Source organism: Ostrinia furnacalis, unplaced genomic scaffold (genome assembly GCF_004193835.3).
Source record: "Ostrinia furnacalis isolate ACB-3 unplaced genomic scaffold, ASM419383v2 OfSCF4221, whole genome shotgun sequence".
NCBI classification, from domain to species: domain Eukaryota; kingdom Metazoa; phylum Arthropoda; class Insecta; order Lepidoptera; family Crambidae; genus Ostrinia; species Ostrinia furnacalis.
The window spans coordinates 160,284-172,527 of NW_021134460.1; the positions used below are offsets into that span (position 1 = coordinate 160,284).

General features: G+C 36.3%; 1 protein-coding gene across 1 annotated transcript in view; it reads right to left on the minus strand.

Annotated features, from left to right (window-relative positions):
* Positions 1-12,244, minus strand: part of LOC114359056 (cubilin) — a 77,985-nt gene that overhangs the window by 56,082 nt on the left and 9,659 nt on the right. Inside the window, exon 3 of the mRNA XM_028313301.1 lies at positions 12,077-12,172. Within this exon, the coding sequence (XP_028169102.1) occupies positions 12,077-12,172 (96 nt within the window). The remainder of the gene's footprint in view (positions 1-12,076; positions 12,173-12,244) is intronic.

Consider the following 12,244-nt stretch of genomic DNA (forward strand, 5'->3'; position numbering starts at 1 on the left):
AACTGGAATATTAAATGGAAAAAAACTAGTTTACAACAACATTTCAGGTCCTGTTACCAACCGTAGCAAAAATCAGAGTTAATTTCGTCTAAAACAATGTGGGTAGTAGGTAATCAAATATACGGTTGGTACCTAATTACCTTTATCGTAATTACGATAAAGCGTAATTATTTTACTCTGTTTATGTAATTATGCTAAAAAGTTAATAAATAAACAATGTGTTTTAAATTAATTTGTATGACTTAATTTTTATTTCAGATTTTTCTTTCCCGAAACATAAACTACCTAGAAATAATAAAAGCATTTTCTTATTGTTCATATAAATACAACGAACGTTCCATGTCTTAAAACGAAGAAAACATACTATGAAGATGTTTGTTNTTGTTTGTTTGGAAACATAAAATGATTAAACCTCATTAACGGAAAATTTCTGGTAAAAGTAAGCTTAATCCAAATAAAACAAACAAAACCACTTTATAAAGTTTAGGTAAAAAGCTAACAAAAGTATGCACAAAACCCTGATTAAGTAAATAACCAAACACGACGAAGTAGCCTTAAAAAGCCGACCCAAATAACCAAACGCCGATTCCGTCTATTTACAAGTTTTTTAAGTTCCCGAGTTTTTGCCGGCAAGTTTGGGCAATTTCCCGGAGTTGCCGACATAATCCCGACTAGGGAGGGGAGAATCCCAGCTTTATTAATTGCGGCGTTCTATTGGAGCTTGTCCCGGATTACCGGCATCGTGCCTTCGTATCAAAAACATCCCTACAAGTAAATCTACATGACATTATTAAAATTCGAATGCAGCATGTAGCATGGCATGATGGCAAAATAAAAACTAAATTTAAAGTTTTTATTGCATATTAACTAGTGAGTGCAACAGTAATTTCATATTTGGAAGCTTTAACAAACTGTTACTCGGACAAGGGTCGGAACGTCGGTCGGAATGGGCCTATTCACTCTTGTCATAAAGACACCCTGTTTATAGCGTTTAAGGATAGCGTTACAGTATCTAGCTGTTTGTATTAGAAAAGAGACGTTTAGTGAAGGTCAATAAACTTCTTTAATATTTTAACAAAAAAAATATAGAGTCAAAAAATAGAACATATCTGTGGCCAACCGAATGAGTCTAGCGATTGTAGCGATGAAATCGTTCAAGATCTATCTTGCATTTGATGATATAACATCCCAAACAATATAACCTGAATACGAGTGTTTATGATGGCCATCCGTCACGTAGCACCGCTCCGCAGCCGTGGCGATGTAGGCCGGGGATTGATAGATTTGTCGCAGCTCTCGTGCCTAAGTGGCGCCTGCCCGTAACGACCACAAGTGAGGGATAGCGACACATATACCTAATATGCCAAAAGCGATAATTCGGTGTTAATCAGGCTAGGTTTTTGCGCTGCATTACCTACACAAGATATACTGGTCATCACAAAAATCGGCCCACCTACGTTTTACAGGAAAACTCGTTTCTACTGACACAATCTACTTTCGTCTACTTTGTTAAATCTTATCACTTTAATTCATTCCTGTATACCTTTACTAGTTCAGTTTACTGCTTAGGCCGTTTTGAGTGGTGGGAGCCTGATGTCGTGTAACACAGGTATTTTATACCTAGCTCAGGCATCAGTCTCACACAAACTAGTGACTGAAACTTAATGTTAATGAACCTGTACTCTGCATTATAAGTTTGTGATGGGAAAAATAAACTATTTTATTATTTATTATTTATTAATCATGGTGCCCCAACAATATTGGTGTTATTTGAAAGCCCAATAAATATCCTTAAAAAAACACATTTAATTTCTTAATAAACGATTAACATAAACGCAATATACAATAAATGTGACTTGAAAAAAGACCTCACTTTGGGATCACCTCTGGGATCAATTAGACCAATTTTTATGGTTATAAAACCAAATAATGATCTCAAGTGTCCTCTTTAACAGATGGATAGCGATTAATCCCAACTTAACAGTTTTATAGCCATAAAAGTTGGTTCAAGCGTAACTACCTATTTTTTTGAAGAAGTGACTCTGGTTTCTTCTACAGACACATTTTTGGGAAAAAAACCTTTCCTTTAATGAAAAGACTAGGCTTTGGTGCAAATGGTTCCAATATTGGTGGGAAGTGGGGATGCATACGTTTGATAGTGCTTGTCGCGGGAGGGTCGATTTTTGTGATGACCAGTGTATTTGGGATATTAAGTAGGTATATTGCTCAAGATGATAGGTACACAACATTGTTTATAATACAAAGTAGGTAGGTACAGCTCGAGCTAAAACTAAAATTTTATTATACAGTTTTATTCTCAAGCACTCATGCAACATAATTTCAAAAAGTGGGTGAAGAAAAACGTTTTTTTTACCAAATGTATGTCATTAGTCTTATAAGAGTGCTCTCTACGCCGACAGTCCTGCTGCGGCCTCCATACGTCACTCACGCGGGAGGAAATGTAAAAAGTGCACTCCGGAGACATGACGCCCTAGTTCTGATGATGGAAAAAGTGGCCTAGCCTAGGTGTAATAAAAATTAATGACCTACAAAAAATATTTTCTTTAAAGAAGAGTCATATCATAAAGTAAATTGATTTGCCAAGACTATTGACATAAAAGGTAAAAATGAAGGTAGAGTCAGTGAAAATTCTCACTTCTCGTTCCCATCACTACAGCTCATTTTAAAATTATACTTGTGTGTTAGTTTCATACTGTAATAAACTTGACTAGAGGCAAATGAAACTGTTTAGTTCCGTCCAAAAACTAGCAAAGTTTAGAAAGCCAACAAGAGAGAGATAAACTTCCGTCGCACAACAATGACCACCGAAAATAAACGATAGAAAAGAAAGAAGTCAACACAATAGTATCTTGTGAAAAGTTGTGAAGCAAAGCTATTTGCTTTACCCCTCTAGCTTATCCACAAACGTCCAGCAGTGTGGCTTGCAGGAAAAATCACACATCGCCTTGTACAGTGGACACATCAGACTACACATTTTTGTTGCAAAGTCACCTGTATTACAACTGCATAAGATGCCACAGTGTTTACCTTGATGTGCTGTCGCCTTGCACACAAACTCTACGTCTCTAGAACGGAAATTACTTTCACGGCTCTACTCAGTGAGCTAGGCCAAATCACTTGTAATAGAGGACTCGTGACCGGGCAAATGTAGCAAAAATAATGAATGGCCGTGCTGCCAACTGGGACAGAATAGCCCGCTTTTATTTGGGCACAAGGTAATTAATATGAAAATCGGAGAGGTTATTGTAATTCAAAGACAGTGCCTAATCGCTGTCAACTCAGAATAATATTGAGCAAACAAACTGAGCTCAATTTTCACTGGCCAAGCTTAAGGTGGTTCATCCGAAGGTGGCTGTAATTCGACTCAATTTCTACAGAATAACTGCACAGTCATATTTGGATTCTTATGAAACGATTAAGTTTTTATGAAATTATTGCTCCATTAGTTACATTACTTTGTAAACATGTTTACTACTCGTAAAGTCAAAGTCAAAAGTCAAAGTCAAAATTTCTTTATTTGTTTAGACTAATAAATAGTTCTTACAAATCGTCATAAAATATGCTCTTAAGGAGCCTCTACATGTCTCATAATCTTTTTACCCTACCGTATAAAAGTCGTAGTAAAGTTCATCACACAGTATTTGTTGACATGAGCTTCGAACCTGTGGCCACTTTTCCACACACGTGTCACAAATACGAGTACCTATAACCCTCTCGCCTACGTTTCCCAGACGTTAGGTCAGACCCATTGATCATAAGTTTATTGTTATTTGTATCGCCCGAGCCCATTCCGCGCACGTTTAATCCCCAAACGTAAATTATAGACCAATTTCTTAACACCAGGTGTGCAATGTGCTGTGACTTTGGACCTTTTCGTTGAGATCGAAGTAGTACATTTACAACGTTTGGAAATATTAATCTAGAATTTGCAATTTTGAAATAGGTTTAGTTATTTAAGAACTTTAATGATATTCGATTAATAATTGATACTTGAAGCTTAATTTTCTTTTAAAACTCAAAACAAAAACAGACTCCTATTTCTTCATTTTCTAAAGATTTTTGGTTAAAACTTGAAATGTACAGTAACTTAGGTATTTATGCAGTTTTTCTTACATACCACGTAGCACCCTGTACACTAGGTTAAAAGTTCACCTATCCTGGATTAAAAATTCAACAGCAATCTTTAATATTAAAATACATATATCATAGCACGATATACACAGTTCGCTAGGACTCCCGCCTTGTTGATGTCTATAAATACTTGCTTTTTCTCCAACTCTCAAGTCCATCTAATAGAAAGTGAACAAAACCCTAACAAAGATTGATTTATTTACCCAGTATTAATTATAACATAAAGTATCAAGATGCAATATTCTATCTATAAGTTTGTGGCTTTGTCATTGCTTAAAGTTTGTGCGAAAGTTTATTGCGTTGATAAAGTTTTGATCGGTTTCGTAGGCACTGTTCTCTGAAAGTTGTTATCGGCAACGTTTTTTCTGGTCCCGTGACATCACTAAAAGGCACAGGGCGATAATAAATTAGACCGAGGTGGTGTTGGGCACTCTGCTGCAGCCATTACCCGATTTTTATGTGTCGTTGAAAGGTCTCGTCTCTACGCCGGCTGAATTTTCGAAATAGTTATAAATGGGCAGGTTGTCTCTTGTAAATTATTGTACATTTGCGTCGTGTCAGCGCTGAAATATGAACTCTACATTTTAGGGACTTACTTAAAATGTTATATTAGAATGTATATCCCCAACCAACCACTCTACGTACCGATACAGAGAAAAATGTTGTCATACGTTACGTACTGTGAAGGCTAATATCCCATTAGAAGAGGCTACGTGCAGCATAGGATATTATAATATACGTAAATAAGTAACATCAATGCTTACTTAAGCCCAAGCAAGCGATAACGTGTTGGTTGGTAAATAATAGCTTTTATAGAAGTAAATGGACAATTATCAAGAGAGTGGGCCAGCTCACTGGAGCTGCCACTGGGCTGGCGTGACGTTTTAATAATTGCATCTATCCGTTTTGCTTATCTAACTAACAATTAGTCAAATGGTTTTTGGAGAATTAATATTTGCATAGAAGATTTTATCCTACCAATTTGAATGTCCCTGTCCAACATAAAACGAAATTAGTTTGTAGAGTCGAAAACTAATTTTTTACTATAGATTTTTTCTTATGTGTTTTTATGTGGTTTTTCATCTAGAATCTATATGTATTTATAGCATTTTATATACACAGGGTACGCATTATCACATAAATAGACCAACGTGCGCTTACGCGTCGCCATGACGTTGATAAATTGAATGGCAGAGATAGGAATGAAAAGATTAGGAGACCCTTTAATAAAGGAATATTCAGTCTACAACACAACTAAGCGTTTCAAATCAAATGAAATTTCTTTATTTGCATAATTTCAGGTAAACAATGGTCTTAAAGAGATTTGGTAGGTTTCACTGAAAGCTCGAATTAGAAGCGTGAGTTTTAACTATTATTTTAAAATTACAAGTTGAAGCTAGATGAAATTGTACAAACATTCGTATGATTGAATCGCAGTAGAATAGAATAAATAAAGACATATTGGATACACAGTTATCGGCAGCACACTGCACATATCCATCAAATATTTGACTCCATCATAGAATCCGATGCAAAATGCATACACTTTTACAGGGCTGACAGCTCTATGAAATTATACAAGGGCATAAGAAACAAATTGTTGCACATCTTTCTTCGTTCAGACGACTATGAGGACATAGTTGTGTAAATAAGTTATATTAAATGAAACATTAACCTAAGTTTACCGTCTAGTTTATTACCCAAGTTTGTTTTACTTACTCAAGTAACTCTCACTCCTCACCGTATAGTACTTTAAGTTCAATACTAACAGTAAGTAAGTTATGAAAAGGAGCGAAAATACAAATTAAATAATTTTGTAAAAACCACTCTTAATTTAACTCCGTGAAGTAAAGTTTAATTCTAGTTAACCTAATTAATAAAAAATATAATTGTTAGCATTAATTACTCACATACTCGTATAATAAACACGTGACAGAAAATTAAAAATCTTAAGGAAACGAGTAGACTTTTTTTTGCATTTCACAAAGATTGATGAGCACGAATACCCCCACAAAATGGCTGCCTCTCCACATTCCCAGCCCTACCTGCCAGTCCTCTTAAACCTGCGGAACTGAATCTATTTCCGAGGCCCGACATCACCAGCAAACGAAGCCAACATAGAACCAGTCAGCATACTACTATCTTATCCCCTACACAATAAGGTTCAAACTGTACCGTCTTTTTCGGCAGGAAGGTCGGAAGTGTGCAAACGATTTATCTTGCTCGAACACCGCTAGAATATTTGATATTTGACATTTATTAGTTCCGTAATACCATATATTGTGAGAAGTTTAATATTTAAAGTACATTAAATTATAATCTAATGTAAAATTGTGTCATTTTGATCTAAAAAATGAGAAGTACAGGGATCCTCAGATAGAATTAATATCAGAGTCAAGGCCCACTTACGCCAGTTGCCAGTCTAGATTATTTTATGTGCTACCCTGGGGATAAATAGCATTATGTCTTGCAACGCCAAAATAGTGGGACTAACATTATTCCCAATCATATTTAATTAATGTATCTTAAGGATTAATTAAAATTGCTATTAAACAATAGGAAGTATTTAATAGTAATGGATGATCATTCAAGAAAAATCCTCAAACAAAATAAATAAAAAAATTGTGCGTATAAATTAGACAACATTGCTCCCTCAGACAGCCTAAGAAACAAATGAAAGAAGCGAACGAAACCTTATTCGTTCGCTTGACGAAGAATGGTACGAGTATATAAGATATACATAGAATGACCTAGTTCGCGACAAGTAATGATTCTTCTCAGCGATAAGGGTTCAGCGAACGTCAGAGTGAAGTGTCTAGTCGCAGCCGCATGAGGAACTATAGAGATGCCTCTGCATGAACATCNCGAACATCAACATATATTAAGGATTTGCGGGATAGAAAGAAAGAAAGAAAACATATTTATTTGATATCAAATAAATCAACATAAAGAGCAAAAAAAAAGAATTATTTGTACCAAATTGGTCTCTGCTCAGTATGAGGCCATAACGTACTCGGGACGTTACGGCCACTGGTATTCTGCAGACACCATGAGAGAGGAGCACGTGGCCCACAGCGAACGTTACAACTCACAACAACGGATACATGATGCGGGCTTCGTTCATTTTGACCTTGCATCTAGTGCAACAGAACCATTAAAGTCTTACTATAATCCCTTATTTCTCCACACACACTTCAGAGTTCAGACCCTTATTTAATCCACTTAGAGCCAGGTATCTTTTATCTGAAGAATAACTTTGTCATTTTGACATATTTCCCTTTTTTTTAAGGGACGTGCGCTGGTAGCTTGAAGAGCTTTTCCAGCTTCACCGGGCAGAGTGGCGAGTACAGAAGGTACTCTAGCCGTTTAGCGATCGTCGGTGCGCGTGCCGACGAGGCCAAGTGTGGGCTTCGCTTCGCGAAGCCCAGGCTCGTCCACGTTCGCTATCGGGCCGTGACATATTTCCCATACTAAAACTGTTAATGTGACAAACTTATTCTTCAGATAAAAGATAGCGGATGTTGACATCAAAGTTTTAGTTAGTACATAATGGCAACCACTTCAGTTTTAACATCCAGACTTATTGCGATATAGAACCTCCACAAACTGGACTTTTGCTGATTACAGATAACAGCACGTTAAGTTAAACATATCTTATGTCGCTGTAACAGGGGTGATTTTGCGACAAAAATATATTATCTGATGTNTCGTAATCCCTTATTTCTCCACACACACTTCAGAGTTCAGACCCTTATTTAATCCACTTAGGGCCAGGTATCTTTTATCTGAAGAATAACCTTGTCATTTTGACATATTCCCATACTAAAACTGTCAATGTGACAAACTTATTTTTCCGATAAAAAGTTAACCGACGATTGAAAAATCAGCCCTTAGGAAATGAATTATGGTAATTCCTTCTTAGCGGATGTTGACATCAAAGTTTTGATTAGTACCTACATAATGGCAACAACTTCAGTTTTAACATACAGACTTATTGCGATATAGAACCTCCACAAACTGGACTTTTGCTGATTACAGATAACAGCACGTTAAGCTAAATATATACTATGTCATCTTATGCCGCTGTAACAGGGGCGATTTTGCAACAAAAATATATAGTCTGATGTGCGGTCGTTGGTTATGAATAGATCTTGCTGCTTGCCGCACCGACGGGGACGAGTGGGTAATTGAGCATTTATTCAATTGGGAATCAAAAAGCAAATATTAATAAGAGAAGTTCGAAGGTTGAATGTATCGAATAGCATACGGATGCAGTTCATCACATCCGAATACAGCTGGAGACTTTACACTTTCCAAAACTAGATCTTCAATCAACTGACATACGAACTAAAATGTGTAATTTTCTTGAAAATAATTATTATCACTTTGCCAGGCACTACCGCTAATAATCCCAGAGAAATCTATAACGATTAATCATTGAAAGATTGTAATTGAAGAAAGATGGATAAGTAATAATGACCAAGATGAGTAAACTATCTCCCTAGAGGCTCGTGGAGTCAAGCGTGAAAGTAGGTCGATCCAAAATAGCTAATCAATATCGCTCGGTAGGTAGTAGACTGCATGATCATGCAAGAGTTTATCAATATGTGACAATAAAATTGGGAACCAACAGTCAAAAGGAATTTTATGTGTCACCTCATTTTTATGGCAAATAATAATATTCCCCTCATCCCTATTAGGAACTTTTTCAAATAATAAAAACTAAATAAGCATAAAATGCCAAGTAGACGAAGTCTTAGGCCCTTTTCACACGTCCCGGTTGATGATGCCTTATTATGTTTGATTAGACGCCTCCATTATCTACTCGTTGAAAAGTTGTAGGTACTCTCACCTTGAGGTCCTGGGTTCGATATCCAGGTAAGACACACTTTGAAAAATAACTTTGGTGACTGTTCCAGAATGCTTTCCCCGAGGATTAACCAAAAAGTAATACATAAATGCTTCAATAGCACACTCATCTTCATATAATCTGACAACAGATAAGATTGAATGAGGAAAATTCAATATCCACCACTATCAAGTTATATTGTGAAGTCGAAATGGTATCCTAAAAACAATTCATTGGTGTTAACATCCATAAAAAAAACTCTATAAATCTCTTTACCAGTGATTTTTTAATTCGCTTCAAAACAGCAGCTCTTTAATTATTACAGGCTCATGATTAAATGACGTCCATATACGTGATTCGGGCCGCCATGTTGTGCTCTTTGTAAATTCATTCGCGCCCTTCAGCGAAAATGTTTTCAAATGCGTTTATGCCAGCTCCACACGTTGGTTGGTCCAATGTTGGTTCAAACACCACTCGTTTGACATGAGGGTTTAGTCTAAAAAAATAGTGTTGGCACCAACGTTGGCACAAGCTATTTTATAGATCTACACGTTTGACGAGTGGCGTTGGGACCAACGTTGGGCCAACGTGTAGAGCCGGCCTTACAGACGGCGTTATTACGCTAATGGGACACACAAAGATAAGACAGCGGGACAATAGGCGAAGTATTAAAAGTGCCGTCGAAATTAAAAGTGGAGTGAACAATTACGTAGAGAATATCTCACACCCGGCTCACTTGTTTGAAGATTTTTTTAACCGACCTCAAAAAGGAGGTCAATTCGACCCGTATACGTAATAATATTGTCCGAATTGCATATTTATTATGAGTATTTAATTACTTACTAGTATCTTCTAACCATGTGTGCAAACTTTTTAAATCGTAATTTTGGTAAAAATCTATATCTATACTAATATTATAAATATGCGAAAGTAACTCTGTCTATCTGTCTTGCTTTCACGCCTAAACCACTGTACCGAGTTTGATGAAATTTAGCATAGAGATATTTTGAGTCCTGGGAACAGACATAGGATAGTTTTTATCCCGGTTTTTGAAACAGGGACGCGCGCGATAAAGCTTTTCTGTGAAATACCACGCGGGCGAAGCCGCGGGCGGAAAGCTAGTATAAAATATGTAAATGCCCTTTATTTTAATGTACTTTTTATATTGATATAAGTACAGAAACAATACTAAATATAGAATAGATATAAAAAATATATCATCACTAGGCTCTAAAAACTTACATAATTACATTGGTGGCACAGTTTCGGAGAAAATCGTGATGCAGGCGTTCAAGCAAAAAAGCCTCCCCCAATGTGTAACAGCCGCATAATAATATAAAGTGAAACGAAAGTGTCGGCGTGAATTAATATTAGACCCCGTCCCGAAGGGTGAAAATAACCGATCATCGGCCGACGAGATCAAAATAATATTTTTAACGGGAAGTTTTTTCATTAATTCTAGATATCAATTCTGACAAGGACCTGTCGATATTAAACGAATTTATTTTTAGAATATTATACTCTCGCGAAGTGCATTTCAGAGCCATGTAAACGTATTTCTGGGTCATTCAGCTTTTAGTGCTTGAGTTTTTTTTTAGAAAAAAATAACATTTTTAAATAAATGAATATTTTAATTCCCAAATACTTATACTAAGACTAGTTACTACAAAAACATATAAAACTTAAGGTAGCTTTTTAACCAAAGTTAAGTCAACAGTATCTATTTACTGTCCCAACAGTCGCATTGTTTAGTTAAAAGCATTACAGAAAATCATTACAATTAATAAAATAGAAAATGGAAATATAAAAGTAACAGCATTCAAATTACCCCACTGTACCTACCTACACATTTGGGTATACCTTTCCATTGCGGTCGGGAGATTAGAAGTTTCTTACCTAATTCGAAAAAAGCAATCGTCTCAAGCGTAACGGAGCATAAAACATCATTACAGGACCCCGTCTTAAACCCGCAGGCATTCTCGAATTTATAATCGGAATCTTTATTGATCGCCTCCAGGCTGATGAGCGAGACGGCAACATCTTCGGGAGGATCAGAGCAGGACGCCTATAGTTTCCTGTTGGACACCGCCGTCCCAAAGGATATCTTTCGACCACGTATGTTTCGCGAACGAGTCGTGTGATTTAGAAAAAATAACATTAAAGTTCAAGTTCGGTTATTGATAACCATATATGATATATCGAAAGTATTTTTTAAACTTTATGATCTAAACGTTATAACAAACGAAAAAAATCATATTGCAAAGTACAATACTTCCAATTTCTTTTCCATTACTTATATTTTTGTCTATTTTACGTGCACCATCTTTAAACGATGTGATGGAGTCACTGATATGACTCCATAAAAATTTTTCATCTTTAATCAAATTTTTTCTACAAATTGCATCAAAACATTTTCGAAATCCCGAGCACTCAATCACTAGAACAGTAAAATCTGTTCCCCTTCTTGATCGGGATCACACTAAGCGGCCTCTGAACGATTGGATAAACCTAATATCCTTACATCTCGGGTTATCGGTTTGCCTGCCCGCCCCCCAGATAAACGCCGTAATAGAGGTAGATACAGCCTTATTCTTGCCGCGTCTTGTCCTTTTGTATCGCTTTTTTAGGTCAAATGGATAGTTTAGTGGCGACATAACCGTTTATGTTAAGGATTCCTACTACACTCTATCACAACGACAATGCCCTTAGTTTTGTTGCTTAAAGTCTACGACACACTACGATATGTCGTAGGCGAAAGCTCGTAGTCTTGTCGTAGTCACTGCTACGATCGTTAACGATGTCGTTACTATTTCCGTAGCAACAAAATTCTTACCATTTTGTTTGAAACTGCAATTTGTTGCACTTATTGTATGTACTTATCATTATGTGTGCTAGAACAGCTTCTTCATAAAAAAAATATAAAACAGTCATAGTTAAGGTTTTAAGCTAATACATACATTCTTCATCATTTTCTGTACAGGTTAATTGAGTTAATAAATAGAGAAGAAAACAGCAATGGTGTCCATAACAGTGTTTTTGAGATAACTCAGATGTAAATTAATTAAATTGACTTACCGCTTGTGACTTGAAGAGTAGTGGCGAAGAGACATAGCAGCGAGAGTGACAGGCATCCGAGTGAGTTGAGCCGATGTGCCGGGGCCATACTGTATCCTTGAAACAAAAACAATACTTAAATATCTTTAAAATACGGTAAGAGTTAATTTGCTATTAGAACTCTCAAAA